The sequence below is a fragment of the Botryllus schlosseri genome, chromosome 8 (assembly GCF_051294905.1).
Source record: "Botryllus schlosseri isolate E-star chromosome 8, Bs_hap1, whole genome shotgun sequence".
Classification (NCBI taxonomy): domain Eukaryota; kingdom Metazoa; phylum Chordata; class Ascidiacea; order Stolidobranchia; family Styelidae; genus Botryllus; species Botryllus schlosseri.
Window position 1 is genome coordinate 4845194 of NC_137243.1, and position 23232 is coordinate 4868425.

Below are 23232 nucleotides of genomic sequence, written 5' to 3' on the forward strand. Positions count from 1 at the left end.
CTCGTTAAAGATATTCTTGGGTCTGTTTATGACAGTGGTCGGAAGCCCTCTTCGACGAAGGAGCCAGATTACCCTATATATTTTCAATTGTCAATCCCAATCCACTGTGACGTCACAATTAAATATTCGTGACGACACGGCTAGAAAACAACAACAACAACAACAATAAAACATGTTTTAAACAAAGGCCATGATTCAGACGTGTTTGTTTTAAATTGTTTTTTGTTTTAAATTTAGTCGAAACTATAACCCTCTCTCATCAGGTGGTTACTGTCTGGGCTTAATTTATCGATTCAAATCGCAATGGTCGGAACAGTTTCGGTACCTTGTAGCTCGTCGGTATATATAACATGAGATTCCTGTGGTAACGCACTTAGCGTTCGTCCCCAATTACATTACCGGGTCATGCAAACGAAAACATATTGACCAGAGAGATCCGGAAGTATATTACATTGGTCGCATGAACTGAAGGCGCGAAGATAGCACTGGAGCCTTTTCAACCAGTAAGTTTTTCTTTCATTGCTATCGGTAATTGGATCGCGTTTACGAATACGATGGGGTGTTGAGGTCGTTGCACAATTATACTTAAGGAGGTATTAGCGACTTACCTCAAAGAAAATGAAAAGATATGATCATGAATAGTGCTTTCAGTGACCGCTAATAAGTCTATCGCTAATATAGAATTCGTAGAAGTTCCATGAAAGCAACAGGAAATATATAAACATCGCTGTATGCGAAATTAAACACCCATTAGAGAATCGTAGGACAATCGTTGAGGATAGAGCTTGTGGTTAGCATCACTGGGGAATATTCCTTATACACAGCAGTATGCATGTACACAATATTCAAATTCAATGATAAAATATGATAAAAGACACCGCGATTAAACAGGACTTATGAAATTCATCATCAGCTACACATGACATTCCCAATAACTAGAAGTTTTGGATTCATATTACATAAACATTTATCTTGGAAGAATCATTGGTATCCAACCTATTCTCAGTTTATATTCGATACGACGGGCGAACGAACGGTCATGGATACTAGCCCGGCGGAAATAAATGTTTTCGAAGCAGATCTGTTCGGAGACGTGGAAGTATCGACGGATGAATCAAAAGATAAATCGAAAGAATTGATTAAGATGAGTTCGATATCTGACAAGTCCAGTGACTCTGGAATTTCAGAGCAATCCAGTAACAGGCCTTCGGGTGAGTTGAGTGAATTGAATAGTGTTCGACCGTCAGTATGCTAGTGGTTAACAATGTCTACTGAGTGTTATCTGTCCTATTTGGCTATGGATTACATGCTAAGCTAAAAAGACACCCCGAAAGGAAACTATTAATCAATGAAACCATTTTAGTCAGCTTTATAGACCAGGATGACGAAGAAGAGCCTGGCCAAACACTATCCGAGGCTATGCGGCAAGGGGAGTTCAAGCAGACCGCCAGACGTAAAAGCCAATGGAGCCAATACCTGATGAACGTGGATATGAGGAAGGTTCTAGCATCTGGAACGTTCAAACTCACGCTGATGCAGGTATAGAAGAATTTCGGCTTTTTATACTAATATGTGATGTAGCCTGACGCACTTCCAAATCTGACAGCTTGCTCGAGATGGCGAATCGGAAACATTGGACTTTCTATTGAGCAGCTTGAACAAAATACAATCGCGCCGAATGCTGAATGCTACTACAGACGAGGAAGGCGCGACCCCGTTACATTTGGCGGCCAAAGGCAATCATTTTGACGTTTGCAAGAAACTCATTGACGCAGGAGCAAGTAAGAAATAGGCTAATACAGGCTCCTCCCCGCCATTTGACCCGCGTATGCGATGTCTTATGGGCCGTACTACAAGTTGACAGATACGGAATCAAAATAATGAACATCGGCCTGGTGTAAATGACCATGACCACTGCAGTCGAAAAACACCATAATTACCTCAAACAACAACAAGAAATAGGCCTATCAAACCGCGTAGGCCGAAAGAGACAGTAGATATAGCCCGCTGGTACCGGTACGCGTAGCGAACTCATGACCAAACAGAATATAGGCCGACACGCAAACACTCAAGCATTAATTCTGGTTCACAGGTGTCAACATCAGAGCTGGCGAGAGCAGAGAAACCCCTCTTCATTTCGCTGCTCGAATCAGGCCGAAGAGGAAATCAATGCGTAACATTGTCGACGAAATGCGAGGCGGCCTTTTCAAGCGTTTGGTTAAAAAGCAGCAACAGCAAAGACAAGAATCCCTCGAACGGGAAACCAGCGTCATATTACTGCTTCACGCTAGCGGGGCGAATGTCAACGATGTAGACATTGAAGGCCAGTCGCCGCTACATTGTGCCACCATCAAAGGCAACACGTCTTGCGTCCAGCAGCTGCTGGAATGTGAGGGCATCAATATTGACGTAAGGATAGGTTCAAGCAGAGTTGCACAGCTGCATATTTTAAATTTCTCCGAATTTGGTTAGATTTAGAATTATAGCTACACATTTCTTCCAAATTGAGATTAAAATCAGAATTACTGGATTCGTGAAAAAAATACAACAAAAATCAAGTTCAGTCCATCTCAAATCTGAGTTCATTCATAAAAGCATGAGAATGACAAATGTCAGTACATGTACACCAAACTTGGGTCGTTTTACAATAGTTATCCTGGAACATTATCAGGAAAGACATCAATTAGATTAGAATTAATATTAGATCACAAAAACATTTCACAAAGTAGATTTGAACTAGATCACCTGTATTTTGCCCTTAATCAGTCTAATATCATACCTACAATTATCTAGTTGTCCGGGTCTCGATTCAAGGCGACTGCAGCGTTTGACCATCTTGGTAAATCCGTATCGACAATTACCTTGTCGTAAATCCCTGATATCAAAACTCACCGACACATATACATTTTTCTAATACCAGTTGAAAGACAGTCAAGGAATGACAGCACTCCACCTGGCAGCGACGCACGGCTATTTCCTCATTGTGAAGGCACTGGTCGAAAAAGGTGCTAGCCTCGAAGCGGTAGATAACGACATGATGACCCCCATGCATTTTGCGTGCGCCGACGGCAACGTGGCAGTCGTTCGATACATAATCAATATTGCTCATCGCAGCGCACCCGGAAAAGCAAGGTAATGCCTCGAATCTACAGTTCTAGAGCTGGACTACAGGTTGGAGAACCGCTGACTGCTGCACTTTCTAAAGCGTGCTCGTAGCGCGGTAGACGTTTAAAGGGGTGGGCTTAGTACACAACGTTGCTACTCCAGTACATGTAGAAGTAATGTCGTAAATTTCAATTTCAATAGCAAGTTTGAAGTAGCATTTTGAAAACGTCACAACTACTTCCAGTTGAAGTAGAAATCGAAGATATGAAAAGTACTCAAGTATAAGCATTTGTTTAAAGTAGATTTGCCCGATGAGTCACACACTTTTATCAGTTTATCGGAGGCGGTTGTTGATTATTTTTTCGATTGGTGATTACAACGCAAGTGGTTTTGTTCGCCATATCCAAAAATCATTTTAATGTCTAGGGGTGTGCATTACATTGCAAAATTTAAACTCAAATGTATGGCTTTTCGTAACGAGAACAAATTCCACAACGTATGGTAAAATCAGTTAATCAGGAGTTAACTACGCAAAATCTACTTGAGTACTCAGAAAAAGTAGACGTACTTAATCGCTAACCACCTCTGGTCGTATTCTCATATACCATATACAAAATCAAAGTCTAATATGTCCCTGATCGATATTTCAGAGAGATGATGTTGCGCCCAGATGCTGGAAAGAACACGGCCCTTCACATCGCTGTCGGCAAAGGCCACGCAGCCGTGGTTAACGAATTGATTGCATTGATGCCGACTCCTGACGATGTCAAGCGTTTGGTTACGGCGCCGCGATCGCACGGGGACACGCCCATTCACATCGCATCATCCCAAGGTTACATATTTTCCAGATATAGTGCTCATAAACCGGATAGCCCATGGATGCTGTTCTTATTTACAGGCTTTCTTGATATTTGCGACAAGCTGATTAAAAGCGGAGCTGACGTGGACGCAAGGAACAACAGTCTCGCTACGCCGCTACTTCTGGCAGCCCATCACAACAACTTCGAAGTTATTGAGTTCCTTTTCAACAGGTGCCGTATTTGATTCTGGCTGCGGATGTACTCTAATGCGTGTTATGCATTTTACGGTATAGGGGCTCGGATTTGGAGACCAGAGACAAAGATAACCTCACGCCTTTGCTACTGGCGTGTAAGCAAGGACATTTGGAAACCTTGTCATGGCTGATCGAACATGACGCTGATACCAGCGCCACGGACAAACACGATAAGACCTGTCTTATGCTTGCCGTGGAAGATCACAGGACATCTGCAGTACATGTGGGTATATTTATATGGTTTACGCGATTACAATTGTCAGGTTTCATCATACTTACCTGCGATACATCACAGCAGTCTGGCTGAGAATTGGCGACGCGCTGCAAAATGTTCGATTTACTTGAGGATACAGCCAGTTCGAAATCATCCTTGCTCACGTTCCAATTTTACAGGAAATTACTTTCTCGTTATGACTTTTGTAAATAACTCAATCGGATAGTCATCATTTGCAGTGACGAAACCAGAAAAAATATGTCGGCCTTGCTGGGGATGGAAGAATTAACTATTACAGGACAATATGTTCATTGTTCACTAGCTCAGCCATGAATTTATGCACCGGTTGCATTATAATGTCATGAACTATGTGGCGTGAAAACGCACCAAAGCAATAATCTGGTTGGGAAGAGCTCCCTGTGATGAATATGATATGTTGGGATTCAATTCATCGTGATTTTATATATACTTGGTTGGGGGATAAGAGACGGGTGGAGCGATTCATTGCAACGGCTGCAGTAACTATAATAATGATTTGTTTACCATAAATTACGGTCTTATATGAAAAGAACAATATTATTCTCCAGGAACTGCTGAAGTACGAAAGCATTCAACGCCTCATGGACGAAACAGACAAGAACACGAACTCTGTTCTACACATCGCTTCTAAAAAAGGCTATCTTCCAATCGTGCGGGTAATTGAAAACATGTATTCTTTGACCATTACTGAACTGTATCATCACAAAGTTATGGCTGCTCCCTGACACGACACGACACGTGTTTTCTCTAGTTATAATTTGATCAGACCTTATAAGGTCGAACACACGCAACAAATGTTATTAGAAATGATCTAAAAACTGTTAAGATAGTCTGAGGTGTGCGTTGACAACCATTTCGACACGCCGGCGTGATATGAATAGTGCCGTGGGACATCAGGTCACACATAGACTTTCGTTAATCTGAAAGTTCGTACACCCCATTATCCAACTACACATAACAAGCGTGAAAAATGTCACTATTACATGAACATTTGACAATTTTTATTTGACAGCCCAAAGACATATCGCGAAATTAAATCAGGTTGTCAAATATATTTCTTCAGTGTGTTGACAGTGTATGCATATATTTTAGCGATATCTTGACCTTTTACTTAGCCCGCTTGAGCTTAGCCCATACCTACCAGACCATGCTAAATTAGAAAGTCAATTCGTGGGCCACGCACTGTCAAAGATTGACACTTCTTGACGGGCCGCATAATTTTCACGGTTGCCGCACATGGCCCGAAATCCAGAGGTGGCACAAGGGACTATTCAATATAGTTTTTTTTTGCTTGCTTTGTTATGAGGTATTCATGCTGTTTGCCGACTACTATGGTCATTTATACCAGGCCGATATTCTTCATTTGTATTCTACAACTGCTGACTTATAGCACGGCCCACTTATAGGCTTTTCTGTAAGACACTGCGGATAATGTGGCGAGCAGGAGCCCAGTTCTTCGAACAAGCGATATTTTTTACTGAGGTAATATAATTCACCATCTCCCTCTACATTTCATTTATCCTTGAACGTGCTACCCGAATTTCATTAATCATTCAACGTGCGTCGTCAGTAGCCACTAATCTGACGAGTGACGATATCACATTTCTTGACTTCACCACCAAGATATTGCTCGACTATGGAGCTCGAATCGACGGCAAAAACGAAGATGAAGCAACCTCGATCCACATCGCAGCGAAGTATGGCCAGCACGTCATCCTAAAGGAGCTATTGGATCACGACAAATCAACAATCAACGGAGTGGACGAAAACGCCAACACAGCGTTGCATCTCGCTTCTATTGCAGGTGATTGTAGCGTCTGTATGTGCAGTTGTGCACTAGGGCTCTTCAAAAATGACTTTTTTCTCAGATCGTACTGGCTACTTGATAAAATTGTTAGGTTACCTAATTTAAGCCTACACACAAAATTTGGTTCAATTCCAGCCAGTAACCGCTTTGCTACAGGAGATGAAAGTTTCCATTTATTATATAAAAATAAATAATAAAAAATTTTAAAATTTTCTGTTCACCCCATGAATATGTTAGACTGTCTATAGAAACTATGCTCACCAAATTTGGTTCAATTTCAACCAGTGGAAGCGGAGTTATTGCCGTCGAAAAATTTGGATTTGATTAAAATAGTATTTACGGTGAGCAGAACTATAATAAATAAACAAAGAATCGGTCACCGTAAACACTATTTTAAGAAATTCCAACTGTTTCGACGGCAATAACTCCGCTACCACTGGTTGGAATTGAACCAAATTTGGTGAGGTTCGTTTCTATAGACAGCCTAACACTTTCATGGGGTGAACAGAAAATTTTCAAAATTTTTATTATTTATTTTTATATAATAAATAGAAACTTTCTTCTCCTGTAGCAAAGCGGTTACTGGCTGGAATTGAACCAAATTTTGTGTGTAGGCTTAAATTAGGTAACCTAACAAGTTTATCAAGTAGCCAGTACGATTTGAGAAAAAAGTCATTTTTGAAGAGCCCTAGTGTGCACGCGTGCACGTGCAGCTATACGCTTACATTCAGACTTGGAACACTAGATAATTCCCGTTTTCTAATTGGATTAATTAGTGTGAATGCCAGTAATCTAATTTATGAAATGTTTCCACGCTCTAATTTTAATTATAATCTTATTTATGGTTTCCCTGAAAATGCTACTGGAGAACCGTACAATGCGAAACGAGCCAGGCTTGCGATTCTCATGCTTATGGGAATGACCTCGGCTTTGATATGAACCGATCTTGGTTGTTGATGTATTCCCTTCTTAGTCGGAATTTGATTCAATTACCTCGTTATTGCGAACTCAGTAATTCCAATTCTGGTGTAATTTGGAAAAGAACTGTGTAGCTATAATTAGGGATGGTGCGAACCTCATGACGTCACGTGACGTCATATTGCTAATTCTGACCCTACATTTCAGTGAATTGGTAACCTATATTTTTGTACACGATACCCAGGGATGACTCGGGCCACATAATGCCACAATGCTGAAGCACACATTGACGTTTTAAATGTCGCCAAATGTTTCAACTGGGGCAGTCAAATGATATAACAATCCCATAAAGATAAAATGAATATCTTCCGTCACATTGCCAACAATTTCGACGATGTCTTATCGGTCTAGGCCAGACCGGACAATGTAATCGGCGTCTGGGTATTGCTACGTTGATATTGAGCAGAGTATATAACGGCTTTCTATATTTGCTACCAATATTACCCCATTAACAAGTTATACAGCAGTAGCCTATAGTCGACACCCCTATCCCATGGATTTGGTTTTTTTACGATACGATAAACGTAAAGTCAAGCTGATCCCGTACGCCTGACAGATTTTTTACCGCAGACAACGATATCAACTTAATTGGTTGGTTGAGTCAGCATCACTCGCTGACTATACCTATACGTGTAGTGTATTTCCCGCTTGATGTTGTGTGATTGCGGGTAAAGCTCACAGCAGAGAGTCACTAAATATTCACAAACGGGAAGGTGGATCTTTCGTGCAAACTTTTGTAACAAAGCAAGTAAATTTTTTGAGATTGTCAAGGTGCATGCTCAATTATAGTGTTGATTTTTATGCTGCTAGCGCCATGCACGGAGTGGCCCGCAATTGAAATGCAATAAATTCTAACCGAAGATGTTATAATGAGGTGGAAATTGTAAAATATGAGAAAGTTTCACAGTGCAGAACCGACCAAGGTTCATTTGTGAACGTGAATCTCTAAATTTCCGAGGTTCACACACAGAACGCGAACGTAAACCTCATGTTCACACCGTCTCTAGCTATAATTTTGTTTTAGTCCAACTCTGCTCCCAATAAAGATGAACTAATGAGTCCCACTCCGTATAATTCTTCCAAGGTCACAGCAAATGCGTGGACACACTGATCCACCACGGCGCCAACGTAGCTTTACGGAATACGAGACAAATGACGCCATTAGACTGCGCGTGTGGTAGAGGATGGGAAGCTACGGTCAGGGCGTTGATCAAGGCGCAAGCCGCGATTAATCCAAGCAAAGGCTCGCGGGTAAGATCATGTAAAGTGCCGCACTATGTAATGCTAGGGCAAGTTTTTGTTAAATCCGCGGAAAGTTGCATTTATTTATTTATTTTTGACAAAAGTTGCAAAAGTTGCGCTAAAAGACCACATGTTGACTAAAAAAAGGTCAATTTACCGGCTCAGCTCCCGAAATATTCGTACTTCGGTGCTGATTTACGGTGTTTCAGTCGAATTTGGCCTTGTATTTCACCAAAACCGAAAATACTTCATGAAAAATCGAAACAGTTGCAAAATGTTGCAAAGAGTTACATGAAAACAATGGACAGAAGTTTCAAAAATTGCACTATAAGGTTCCTTCAAACAGCTTAAAACAGCATTCTACATATCTTACGAGTATTTAGGAAGGTGCCGGAAGCTGTAAAAAAAAGTTGCAAAAGTTGCAAAAACTTGCCCTATAGCAGAGGTCTCAAACACGCGGCCCGCGGGCCGCATGCGGCCCGCCAGAGCATTTTGTGCGGCCCGCGACGACATTTAATTATTTTATTAATTTGACTATATATAAGTGTCACATATATCTTTTCAGATTATAAAGTGAAAATTCCCTCTTAAATTGCCCCGAAAGCCGGAGACTATTCATCAAACTTCACTATCACATCAATCGCAAACGCTACCATGTAGTGGAATATTCACTATTTCACCACATTTCCAATTCATGATGACCAAACCTGACTCTTAGACGATTCGTGACTGAAATTTGTGAGTTGGACTTGGACCCGACCTTTCTTAGGATTACTCTGACTCGGGGTAAAACGATGGCCAAATGAAAATGACTCCAGTGGACTTGGAGGGACTTGGAATGTCGTGAATTTGTTAGAACCATGGACCCAACAAACTAATCGCGTATCAGGAGAATAGTAATAGATCAGAAGGTCGCAGCTTGGTATTTCGCTAACTAAGCAAGTAGTTATGCAAACCATTGGCAATATGTTAGTTACATCTTTGGTCGCTAAACCACGTTATTAGGGCCATTTAAAGGTACCGAGTGTAACGATGTAACAACAATCGGCCGTTCGGCATTCCGACATTCCAATCACTAGGACACATTCATTAATATATTTATATTATATTTATATTTTGTCTGCTCCTATATTTGAAGATATGTAGCCATGAGATTAACAGCCTACTTATCAGAAGTAGGCTATACCCGAATCCTCGGTTGGAATTACATTGCTTAACCTCAAATTGTTTTGATATCAGATCAGTCTCTATTATCAATCTGTCTCAAATTATAACCCGACAGCTTTTATGATAGCATCATACATTAGTTCACCCATATGGTGTCTATATCTTATAATTAATATACGTTAAGTACAACAACAAATCTATTAAAATAGTTATAATGTGATGATTCTTTCCGTCCCAATCCTAAGTTGATACAAGAATAAATCACATTTTGACAATGTGTGTTTACTGTCAGTCTGCTGGATCGTCTCACTTTCAATAAGACAATTCTTTCTCGCCAAATAAGGCCTACTTGGAAATACATAGATTACCCCTATAAATGCCGCGGCCCGCGGCGTCGGCAATACTGGAAAACTGGCCCGCGAACACATTTGAGTTTGAGACCTCTGCCCTATAGTAATGACTGATACTATGAATCCAATGCAGACCACGCCGCTACACGAAGCTTGCCTCAACGGCCACCACCAAGTCGTGAGCATTTTGCTGGACCGTCGCGGTGACGTGACAGCTAAATTATCGGACGGAAGAAATCCTCTGGATTGCGCTATCGATCAGGACGAATCGGAATGCGTGGAAGCCATCTTGGCACACGACTGTTGGAAGGACGCTCTACGAAATGCCTTTGTCGACCCGGTCACAGGTATGCGAGCCAAGTCATATAACGAGAAAAAGTGTAGATATGATTGCATATGTGCTGACCAACACACTGTCCATGTGTGGGCTATGGTGGCGCAAGTTAAGAATCGTTTGGAAAAGTATGCATGTAGGGTTGCATTTAAAACAAATCGTGTTTTATGACAGTGTTTAAAAAATATTCACTTAAAAAACTTATTTTCAAACGTTGTTCAATTATGCAATGATTGTGTAAATACTTTCGAAAAAACTACACTGTAAAAAATAAAAACCTCGATTTACCGCGAAATGTTTGGAAGCACGGTAGCCAGACATTTCGTGGTAATCTAACATTACCGTTGGTCAATGCAAATCCAACTTACACTCGTCCGGTAATCTCACTTTACACGACAGACTGTAATGTTACAGTCCCCTCCGGGTATATCCAATCTACATGTTCTCCTGTACATTTGAGACCGAGACCGCCTACCTACCTACCTACCTACCTACCTACTTACATGCTGTCCTTGCAAATCAGGATACATACCAGCTTGTAAATTCGCGTACACCCATACCTATCGCAAAGCAACCCGATGCTAAAATATCGCAAAATTTTCTTCACACTCCCAAAACGACATTGGAACAAACTGTATATTCATTCTTGATATCACGATGAAGTGGTAATCGATGGAAAAGAATTGCTGCTGGAGGTCTAATTCTTCTTTAGGAGACATGCAGTAACACGAGCGGTCGCAAGAAAAGGTGAATTAATTCCACCACCGGCGAAACTTCCAATTGTTTCTTTTTATCTTCCTCATTCCTTCTGTGTAACTAGTATCTTGCAGTTCCACTAAAAAGAATTCATGAGTAAGTCGCTATATAAAGCAAAGTTCCTAACCTAGACATGACATTATAAAGACTACCAAGACAAATAGGCAAACAAAAATATACGGTAACATGTTTTGAAGTACCGGTACTGGTACATTGTGTGATGAAGGCTCCGCCTTGTACATAATATAGCAGAGATTCATGACTTACTTTATCAATGTATTGAAGCAAAAGGTTCCTCATCCTCACCAATTCCACTCTGGATATGAGGTGGCATGTGTGCCAAACAAATCCAGCAGTGGATGAAAACATCTCTATGCTATGGCCCGAAAATGACATAAACAAGCCAACAGTTTCAACTCCTCCGCGGCGGAGTATGTGGTGTCACAGGTCACTATATAAGTCGACTAGTATCCCAAAATAGAACAGAGAATGCGGAGAATGAAATATTTCAATCATGAAATCAAAGTGGTGTGCACATTGCACAGTCGCAGATATTCACGGTAACAAGTACTATGTAGTACTGTACCTTTTACGATGCGTATCCCATTCAGCGTTCCTAGGAATCTTCCACGATCGTGTCCACTTTCTTCAAGCACAACAAGCTTCGCATCACCCTTTGCTCAAATCTCAATAATGGTCAGATGACGATACGACACTCGAACGATTTCGAAATAAGTCGTATTCATCCGCTGACATGCCACCAATAATATTTGCTGGCCACGTTATAATGTTTGACTTAGGTTATTTCTCTTTCATACAGAAACATTTATCAGTACATATAGTTCCTTTCTTTTCCGTCTAATTTCGTATAAATTGATATTTATCCCAAGTGTTGTTCACTACTTTCTGTACTTACTAAACGAGACGCTCCTTGTGATGTCACAGTTGTGCGTTGGCTGTTTACTACAAATCTCAGAAAACCAGTAACGCGTAACGGTAACCTATTGTAACCTATTACAGGTCGCCTTGTCCGCCATTAGCAAATGGTCAACTGAGCAAGCGGTGCTGATATTTCTAGTTTCCCGAACAATATTATACATCCTAAACTGATTTTCTAACTTATCAGCCGTATCCGTAACAACGAATGTAACCAGCGAGAACGGCCGTATATAGCCATATAGCCTTATAATATATTATAATGGCTATGGTGTAACTACATTAGCTACGATTGTCAGTTGTTTCTTGTACCCTACTTACTATATACTATACTGAAATTGGTACTAGGGCCAACAATTTCCGTACGACAGACCCCAGTTTCGCGAACGAGGTTGAATCAAGTCAAATCACCACGAGAATGATATATCAGTAACATTCATTTCCACGTATATATTGGCTGCAGCGATTATGAAGCTAATCAATCTTCCCAATAGCCTTGTAAACTGCAGTTACGAGTAACTGTCAGTAATTTTGCGAGGAAATTCTGGCAACTTGACTTCACAGCTAAACTAAGGTAATATCACATATCAAAATGTAAAATTACAAGCTACGCACAGTTATTGGCTGCGACCGGTAATTCGTTGTAAAATTTACAGAGATTTCCCAGTAAATCTACCAGATTTTTTACAGTGTAGTAGTATGAGCTTACGGACGATTTGCGCCCATAATACTGTCGACGTATACGACGAGGGTTGGCTGGAACCTTCGAAATCGACGCCGGTTCAACAGTTGTAGCATGTAGGACGTAGGTATAGATCATTGGTACGGAATCGGTGTTCTGAAGATGATGACCACCGAACGTAAACATGCTGCATACAGTGTTGCATTTACAACAAACGGTGTTTTAAACAAAGGTCTTTTTAATAAAAACAAAATCGTGTTTTTTGAAGTTGTAAAATTATGCCATAATTGTGTAAATACTTACCCAAAAACATGTTGTATGACCCCCCCCCCGATATAGCCGACGTATATCAATATGGGATATGGTTGGATCCCTCAAAATAGTCGGTTCAACAGCAATAGTACAGATATTTCGTCAGTGCCAATCCACTATGACGTCACTATTAATATTCATGACGTCATGGCTTAAAAACAGACAAAAAAAACATGATAAAAACATGTTTTAAAGAGCCTTGTTTTAAACATGTTTGTTTTAAATAGATTTTTGTTTTAAATATAACCCTATGCATAACGATGCAGTCCCAGTTGGTGTCCGATCAATACCGAGAATGCTATTACCGAGAATACTATCAATACCGAGAATGAACATTACCGAGAATGGACAATACCGAGAATGGACATTATCGAGAATGGACACCACCGAGAATGGACATTACCGAGAATGCAATACATGCAATGCAGGCGTGTTATGCATATAAACAGATCGTGTGTGTGCATCACGACGTTGCCACATTCGGTATCGATTCTCAGGTATAAAATTCTCGACAACGTCCGTTACATTAAGCTAGATTCTTGGCATTGGCTATTCTCGGTAATGTCAATTCTCGGTAATGTCCGTTCTCGGCAATGTCCATTCTCGGTAATGTCCGTTCTCGGCAATGTCCATTCTCGGTAATGTCCGTTCTCGGTAGGGTCCATTCTCGGTAATAGCATTCTCGGTAAAGTCCATCTCGGTAATAGCATTCTCGGTAATAGTATGGAACCGTCCCAGTTAAAGATATTTTTGGTGTGTTGTGACCACAAATAACGTGATGCCAGTTCAATATCATAGTGAAGGTAATTTGGTATTTCTTTTTTTGACCAAGCTTATTTCACTTCGTGACAATGTTGTGGTTGATTACTACTTCATAGAAATGTCATACTCACTAGCGCGCAAGCTTTGTAGTACATGTTTCGTATGCTGTGATACGACCAATCGAGGTTTCAAGGCTTCCGCAGTGGAAAGTCGTATTGAAACTATAACCTTCGTTAATATATTAAATTTTGACAGAAAGGAGCATTAATTTTAGTACTTGAAAAAAATCATATTCCACTGCTCGGCTCTATAGTCATCGTGGCCAGCCTTAAACATGATACCATGTGATGCATTGCATTAGTGTTCCACGCAAACTGGTTTTTCTTTGTACCGCACTCTTTTTTTTAGGGGATGTGATAACCCCGGTTCGCAAACTGATCGTGAAAATGCCGGAGATGGCCGAATTCGCGTTTACGCGATCGATCAAAGACAACAGGAAGAAATGGGACAGCAAAGACCTCGAGGTAGAAAATGATTGATGTTGGTCGGTTAAATAGAACGGGTAAAGGTCAGTAATCGGATTCAGTCGGTTCGCAACGGTTCTTTTGAACCGTCTCGCGAAATTTTATGAGATCACGAACCGGGTAGCATTACCGGTTAGTGTCCATGACTTTTGTAAGAGAACCGACTGGCAAAATATATGAGTTTTGTGATAGAAAAGGCTGACAAAAATATGAATCCGAGCACTTGTTAAAACCTACCTATACAAAACACCGCTGTGGCAATATTTTACTGAACAAGCAGCCGCATTCATTTACGCCTGTTGTTGAATGTAGGGTTGATGGTGCTCAACTACTATGGTCTTGTGCACCAGACCACTATGCCTGCCTGACAAAGGATCTTGATATAACATTTTGTGTGGTATAGGCCCAGCGCCGTAACAGCACTTCATCAGCCCCCCCCCATAACGTTGGTCTTGGGCTCCCCATAGGGTGATAAACCGAACTTCTGAGGGGCGTCGCCTCCTCCCATACCCCTCAGGTTATACGCTGTTTACCGCTACTTATCATCTACATGTGTCCGTTGGGCGAGCCAGCTTTTCTCGCCTTCCTCGAGAAAATTCTTGAATTCATGTCTGAATCGGTCAATATGATCGGGAATTGCATATATATTGCTATCAATTTCTTGTCCTCTCTGCTCACGTAATCAGATTTACCGGTAGAGCTGAGTGAGGTGTGTTTGTAACTGTAGAGCCCGTAGCGTAGATAATAATTAAACATCTTCGGACGGGCCGACCCGTTGGTATATGACCTCGTTGTCGTTACGTGATGTTATTTCCTGAGCTCCTGTCTGCTATATCAAAAAATATAGAATCGCCCAAACGTACTAAACGAAAAGATCACACGATTTCAAATTGGTATTTCTCCACTGACATATAATTTTTCTGTGCGGGATGGTATTTGTCTTGTGAGGTTCAGATTGCCAAGACAGGAACATTCGGCGCCAGTCATTTAGGCGCCCATGGACAATAGAACCTATATGTATTTTGTATATATATATAACGCAGTTTTCGGTCAGCATAAGGTCAATCCCTTTCGGCCAAGATTTTCTCGCTGCCGATCGTTCTGGCACACTTCTTGGAGTCGCATGCTACATGGCCTAAAACTTTGAATGTCTTAGTGCGTCGTGGACTCGTGGCGCGGTAATGGCCAACGCTGATATGCCGAATTGCCCATTTCTATAAATTTGGCGTTTTTTTTTTCTTGAGGGAAGAGTACCCAATAATCAAGATATTAGGCAACATGAAATCGCGCCCAGCGCGAAAATTTTTTGAAAATGTTCCTTAAATACCCTACAATTCATGCTTATTCACAAAATAATTTTGGGCCCCCGTCGAGCTCGCCCCCCCCCAATAGGGGGGTTTGGGGTGCGGCAGTTACGGCCCTGGGTTGGCCTACCACCAAATCTTGTGTTGTTGCCTCCGTATGTAATTGGTTTGTGGTCCGGTTTGGATCAAAAGCGCGCAGTTTACGAGATATCCAAGCCCGTATAATTTATGATCGTATGTCAGTATACAATTCTGCAACGCGTTTTACTCCAAGTGAGACCGCCGACATTCACATATATAACTTGGGAAACTAAGCAATTTTCAATTTTTCCAAATTAGATTAGAATTCATATTTTAGCTAAGAAGTTTTTTTTTTAATTATATAGTTTTCCAGATTAGATTAGAATTAGAATTACTGAATTCGCGGAAACCAAGACATTGAATCCAGTTCAGTTCATATTAAATCATAGTTCAAAGTTCATCCTTATGAGCATGAGAATGGCAAATGTCGATACAGAAAGCTTGGCTCGTTTCTCACTAAACAGTTCTCCCGAAGCATTTACAGGAAAACCAGAAACTAGATTGTAATTAGAATTAGGACACAGAAACATTTCATGGATGAAATTACCGGCATTTCATTCTAATTAGTCTAATTATAGAACTAGAATTAACTAGTTGTCCAAGTCTTCATAAAGATGTATACGCCGCAGTAGGCTACTGGAATAATTTTCATCAAGTATACTGCCACTTGACACCACCTGAACACCACCTTTCACTTTAGCTCGAGTTGGACTTCGAGTTTCTCGACGACATGTACACCGTCACCCAATGGCTGCACAAAGGCAAGGAATTCTTGTACGAAAACCTCAAGGAAAGGGAAGCCAATCAGGACATCACGCCCGGCATCGAGTACAAAGGCACCAATATCGACTATGACTCTATGACCGCGCCGCTAACGATGAACGGCAAATTCACGATACCCGAGGATCCCGGCAGCTACGAAGCGTTCAATGATAAAGGTCGACTAAACGGGAATGCTGTCACGTACACTGAAGATACGAACGTGCTACGTCACAATCACCCGCTTATGATCATGGTAAGAATGGGAATTACCTTTCAGGAGAGTACAATAATTCGAGAATGATAAATGGAAAGGCTTTATGCCTTGTGTATCGGATGAAAATATGACGATTATTGTCTATTGATTTTTGTGATTTATTACATATCGCCCCATTGGCAATGCCAGACATTATCTATATTCAATGTCATTATCGTGGGATTGTGGAATTTGTTCTCGCCACGAGGTCATACATTTTAGTGTAAATTTTGTAATGTAATGCACACCCCTAAATGTTACACGGATTTTTGGATATGGTGAACGAAACCGCTTGCGTTGTAATCACCAATCACATAAATACTCAACAACCACAACAACCCGACTTGTACTCGATTCATGAGCATGAGTCGTGAATTGAAAATGACTCGAGTCAAAACTGTAAAAGTCAAATTGACTTGTGACGCGGAACCTTGTGACTTGGTTACAAACTTGAGTAGAGACGAAAAGCGTCCTCGGAGGACATCTGCGATTTCCTGAAAAAGTAGGACAATGGTACATATGGTAACCCTAAATGTATTTTCCATCCATACTATTACTTATATCTTCAATTGGGGATAATGCATAGCATCGTCTCACGTTGCCAGCGTGTGAAGAGTGCTTATGTGAAGAAACAAGTGACCAGCTTGATCTGCTACCATTTTGGTTTTATACATTCGTAAATCTGACTCTAAAGGGGTCAGTGCGTCCCCAGCCACGAAACTTACCGCACGTCACTGTTTCACTTCCTATAACCTTCAGGTGTCAGCGAAGCGAGAAGCGTTACTCCAACACCCTGTCGTCACCGCTCTTTTGCAATACAAATGGAATAAATACGGCGGAGCCGTCTATTACTCCAGTCTCCTGCTATTGGCCGTGTTCGTGATCTTGCTGAACGTTTACATGCTGCTGATCCCGCCTCCTTACACAGTGGACTTTTTGAAGTCGCTCGCAAACAGGAGATTCTATCAGGAATTCACAGACCAACATTTGACCAACTATTCCGGCGAGTATATTTAACATATAGATCAGTGGTTTTTAGCCAGTGTTGCCTGGAGGCCAAGACATACTCCCAAGGTCCCAACTCCTACATATGATTTGTGATGATACGCCCACCATGACCATCATTGTTTGCATACAACAGGCCCGAACAGTAGTCGAATGGTGACGTTGTTGGGGCATGTCGTGTGCAGTGGCGTGCGCAAGGGGCGGTTGTTGTTCGAAATAGAAACCCTGTCATTCTGAAATGCCAATTCTATCTCCAATATTTATAAACTCATTTGCAATTGACGCGGTTACGTTCCGGTCGAACCATACGACGACACTTTCCAAGGTGAAGCCTCGCATTTCTGAACTGGTATCTGAAAGTGAACAGCAGAAGACTATGCACTGATTTGCAATGAATATTCATCCTATTTTCGTTTTGTTTGAAAATCATATTTTAATTGTTTTGCTCTTTTTACAATCTGCTGATGCAGAGTTCATTTCGTGCATCAGTAATCTATAGTAATTTATCACATGTGTATTTGGATGTGTTTTCTGGTCGTTTTTTTGTTTTTATGGCTCATTGAAAATTCGGAGTTCCCACAGGCTTGCAGATCGGCTCGCAAATGTCAAGATTCAATGGTTGTTCTCGCAACTCAAACGCCATGTTCTTATCGAATGACTCTAATAGTTCGTATGTACTAGGATGAATGACATCGTAACATTACGAATTTACGAGTATATCCTCGACATTCTTGTCTCGGTTCGTTATGTAAAAATAATCAACGACTAAAACCATCTACATAGCTGAAACTATTTTAGAATTTCCGCTATTAAAACGCGAGTGACGTCGATCACGGTTCTTAAGTTATTTTGGTTCTTTTTTCTGGCGACATAATTCGATTGTGTTGCACGGTGTGAATGTAGGCGGTATGTACGCTTAATGGTGCGTGCCACTTAATCACATTAGCATTTCCTGTTCTGACATTGAAGGCGCGACTCACAAAGGATAATGTTATTACTTCGAGTCACTTTTCTCGCATATCGGAAACTTTTTCATGTGCTTGGTCATAGCGTTTTCAACGCGATTCGTAGCATTATTATAGATTCAAGTATTTGAAGAGATTCTTGTAGGTACAGAACTTTATTATACAATTGAAATAAACCCTAATATTTTCGGTTGAGACTCGTCACTGATATCCAATGTTCTTTTCAATTCTCAACTAGTTGCTGACGATTACCCCTGACTCGTGTCAGCCGAAAATATTTGGGTCTGAACATATTATTCGATTCAAGTATTCGAATCACGGTTTTAAATTTTGTACTAAATATTACATAACATCTTTAATGGAACATGTATGGTATTGCTCCTTTTCCATTCCAGTCAACTGATATAATTAATTCTTACAAAACTCACACTATGAGTGAATACCGAATCTTGAATTCATAGTTCTTTATTTGACTAATAGTATATATATGTAGCCTCAATCCATCAAGATTACAAACGAAGAACGCATCGAAGTATGTGCCAATTTATATCATCGTGATCGTGACCCATGGGACAAGAGTCATAGTAATGGTTCATAATCAGATAGATAATGAAGCAACCCATTAAAAACGTGTTGATCTGTATATAATTTGGCATCATTTTATTAGTTCGGACCTCGACCCACATTGAGTTTGATATGCCTGGTTTAAATGGATGATACTTGATTTACAGCGCCGAAATTCTGCTACAGTTTGCTTGAGCAAGGGTCCACGTATCGCGGTTTCGTGAACCAGACCTTAACCAATCAGACGTGCATCGAATGGTCCACAACGAGTACCGACAGCAGTCTCTATCCCCACGCGGGGCTGGATAAGAATTACTGCAGAAATCCGGGATCTCTGCTAGACAGACCGTGGTGTTTCAGCAACTACTCTGAGGTTAACACTGAGTGGATAGTGCGGGAGGAATGCAACGTGCCGATGTGTCCAGGTATGTACGTATGTATGTATGTATGTATGTACGAAGTACGTACGTATGTATGTATGTATGTATGTATGTATGTATGTATGTATGTATGTATGTATGTATGTATGTATGTATGTATGTATGTATGTATGTATGTATGTATGTATGTATATTTGGAAATGCTGCACTATGCCAGTTCAATTTGGAGAATTCAATTCTATTACTATGTATAGACTATGTTAATGTTCCAGGTTTCCAGATGATTGCATAACTTGTTCTGAATTTATAATATTTAACAATAGTCAATATACCATTCACATGCAAGCTCGTTATTATGAAGAATAGTTCATTTATACGGGACTTTTGGGTATAACGAAAACTGTTGACAATATCTATACGGCGTGATATTCATGCGAGACTCTTGTCTCAGTGAGGCACTACATTTCGCGCTGTATTTGTGACAGACGATACCAGTTTCTGAGTTGAAATGACGCAATTGCCCAAGTCCTGAGTCATATTTATTGTAGGGTTAGCATATGTCGAGATCCTGTAAAGAGTAAACTTTTACAAATCACAAAATTTATAATATCGGACGAGAAAACGGGTAATTTGAAAATCTTTACGAGAAATACTGTTGCGTTGATAAAAAAAAGGTCATTTTTCCAATTCGACTTCCGAAAGCTCCTCTCCAGATTCTAGATTTCGCGTCATTTATGGCGTTTTTTAATTGTGCCTATACGTACAATCGCCTGGCTGTCAGTGCTGTGAACGAGGACGAATTGCTAAAAAGGACGACATTTAGGCGTCCTCGGAGGACATTTTTGATTCCCTGGAAAAGGAGGACAAATCCTACTAAAGGAGTCCTGGTTAATTCCCAGCATTGTCACAAAGTGCGATGAAATATGCAAGGACAAAAAATACCAAATTGTCTTTTATATGATATAGAAAAGGCATCATATTCGTGTGGTCACATAAAAGGTTCATATTTGAGCTTTCTACACCTTTCATACTGTTGCGACGTCATACTGACTACTGAGTGATACTGAATTCTGAATAGAATCACTCAGCTTGCCCAGACCTAATCATAAGTCAATATAGCAGAGATGAGCGGATTTGAAATTTCTATGTCCTAATCCAATCCAAATCCGAACCTTCAAATCCAAATCCTAATCCACAACTTTTTCATAATCAAGTCCATGTCCAATCCTAATCCAATTCCAAGGAAAAATACTAATTTATGCAATGGAGGGATTCGAAAATTTTCCATCACAACCAACGATTCACTTGATTCAAGATAACTTAGTAACCACAAGTACATTAATAACTGATCTGAATAAAGTTTGTCGCCATTCGCCACACGACATTTCAATCTCCCAGAAAATAGGTAAATCCCATCCAAATCCTAATCCGTTCTGAAAAAAATGTCTAATCCAAATCCAATCCAAATCCTACAAAATTTCACAAATCCTGTTTTTTCAAAACCTAATCCTAATCCATGCTCATCTCTGCAATATAGGCGATTTGATGAAAGATCAATTGACAAGATTACAGTTATGACATAAATCACGGATCCTTTACCAATATGTTTTGTAAACCATCAAAACCCGACTCAGATGTCATGGCCAATCATGCTTTCTTAGCATATCGATAAATAGATCAAGCCGCAGAAGTTCCACTTTATTACATTACATTTGTTATTTTGCGTCCGCAGTATACGTGCTCAACGATCAGCTACCAAGAGGCACGCAATGCAGCTTTCCGTTTATCTTCGGCGGAGTCGAGCACGAAAGCTGCATAGCGCATCAAGACGGAGAGTGGTGTTCAGCTACCGAAAGCTACGACAGGGACAGGCTCTGGGGTTTTTGCACTGAAGGTATACGTATATTGCTTGTAACTATTCGCATTTGGTAAATAAGTCTTATTATCTCGAGCTCAATCATATGAATGAAATAGCGCCAGCTCGTCTTTGTCATTTCCACCCACGTTTGGGCCAGTACACGCCGACCTGCGGCTATTATTTTCCTGGAACCACTAAATAGGTGTCGCGTTAACTAATCACCATGTTTTTTACATTTTGGGGCGCATACGAAGACATATCAGACATGCTCTTAGGAATGTAAATGCGTAACTAGATATTAGCAAGGATGGACAAGCAGAAAATTTACAGCTTTTCTACACAGCTACACGTGTTTTTTGCGAATTAGACTGCATGTTGAATAACTGGATTCGCAAAAACCTGGACATTGAATGAAATTCCAGGTCAGATTAAATTCCAAAAATCAATTTCAGTTCATATTAAATCATAGCTCGATCGCATGAGCATGAGAACGACTAATGTTTAAACACCGAGCTTGGCTCGTTTGACACAGTTCTCGTGTACTATTTTCAAGAATACCAGAAACTAGATTAAAATCCCAATTATAACATAGTAAACATCACGCAAATTAAATTAGAATTAGATTACCGGCATATCGCTATAGTTAGTCCAATTAGAATTAATATAACTATAATTATATGTAGTTGTTCATGTCTGGATACCCAGTATGTAGTGGGGATGCACTCCATTTGTCGGTTCATGACAGTACACACATGCGTGAAACGTCGACTCCATGCAGTTTTGCGAGCCCTGCTTAGTTTGCAGACTCTAATAATGGTGAAATGCCAATAGTTGCCTAATCCAAAATTTCAATTCACAGTCGATCCGTATTGCCACATACCGGACGAACTCCGGAGACCTTGCGGGAAGCCCGGGATAGACCGGCTGAACTGCGAGGCGCGCGCGTGCTGCTACGAGGTTCACAACGAAGGGCTGCCGAGCGAGTACTCGGAATGCTTCCAGAAATTCAGCTCGTGCAGCGATTGGAGTTCCTACTGTGAGGTCAACGCCCAGAGCGGCGACGGGTGCGGCGCGGGTTGGATGCAGGCAACCTGCCCGAAAACGTGCAAAATCTGCAACGGTAAGTCGTGTGCTATTGTTTTGTTAGTATAGGCCTGTTGTATGTTCCAAGATGGTTATATGTAGTGAATCAGGGTTCTGTTGTGGTCAAGACCCACACCACCCCTTGACCAAATGTACCTTTTGAAATTACTTACTTGAGTAGGGCTACTTGTCATCTTCGTTTTTTACTTCCACTCAAAATAATTTTGACATATCTTAGAAATCGCCACTCCTACTTGTGTTCGAGTAGAAATTTACGGGATAAATTTTACTTGTACTTGAGGAACGCTTCTCGATGCTAGGTATAGATTGACCAGAATGACCACACATGGTCGTTTCGACACCCTCCCATCTGATGTATAATCACATTACATTGTGTATTTGGCGCTGCGTTGCACATTGTGTGTCTTGATCGAAGAAAAACAATAGATACGCAGACTGTATTTTATTTCGAACTTGTGGTAAAAAGTAGTGATGGTGTCATCACGAAACCGCCACTAGATCGACTTTGCGCGTTCCACCCGACAAATGTTTCATGTTCGAACGTTGATACATATTGAATCATATTTCCTAAGCATTTCTCTCTCCAAAGAGCTTCTTCGAGGTACATTAATTCAATATACAATTGAATAATATATTCATGTTGAAATAAACCCGAATATCTCAGATGACACCATAGTCAAAGTTGATTGTCGTC

The 23232-nt window shown here is 40.7% G+C and overlaps 1 protein-coding gene and 1 long non-coding RNA gene across 2 annotated transcripts in view; one reads left to right on the plus strand and one right to left on the minus strand.

Annotated features, from left to right (window-relative positions):
• The first annotated feature begins 822 nt into the window (after positions 1–822).
• LOC145443994 (uncharacterized) overlaps positions 823–23232 on the plus strand; it is a 28445-nt gene continuing 6035 nt past the window's right edge. Inside the window, exons 1-18 of the mRNA XM_080321894.1 lie at positions 823–1211; positions 1364–1539; positions 1607–1781; positions 2093–2409; positions 2921–3132; positions 3756–3937; positions 4004–4136; positions 4199–4382; positions 4961–5068; positions 6036–6216; positions 8282–8448; positions 10090–10303; positions 14147–14262; positions 16348–16662; positions 17422–17665; positions 19364–19621; positions 21309–21470; positions 22294–22554. Of these exons, the coding sequence (XP_080178020.1) occupies positions 920–1211; positions 1364–1539; positions 1607–1781; positions 2093–2409; positions 2921–3132; positions 3756–3937; positions 4004–4136; positions 4199–4382; positions 4961–5068; positions 6036–6216; positions 8282–8448; positions 10090–10303; positions 14147–14262; positions 16348–16662; positions 17422–17665; positions 19364–19621; positions 21309–21470; positions 22294–22554 (3697 nt within the window). The 5' untranslated portion in view covers positions 823–919. The remainder of the gene's footprint in view (positions 1212–1363; positions 1540–1606; positions 1782–2092; positions 2410–2920; positions 3133–3755; positions 3938–4003; positions 4137–4198; positions 4383–4960; positions 5069–6035; positions 6217–8281; positions 8449–10089; positions 10304–14146; positions 14263–16347; positions 16663–17421; positions 17666–19363; positions 19622–21308; positions 21471–22293; positions 22555–23232) is intronic.
• On the minus strand, positions 10909–12675 carry LOC145443996 (uncharacterized). The gene is made up of 2 exons (XR_013916585.1): positions 11633–12675; positions 10909–11125 (listed from the first exon to the last, which is right to left on the minus strand). It is a non-coding gene; the product is annotated as an uncharacterized LOC145443996 (long non-coding RNA).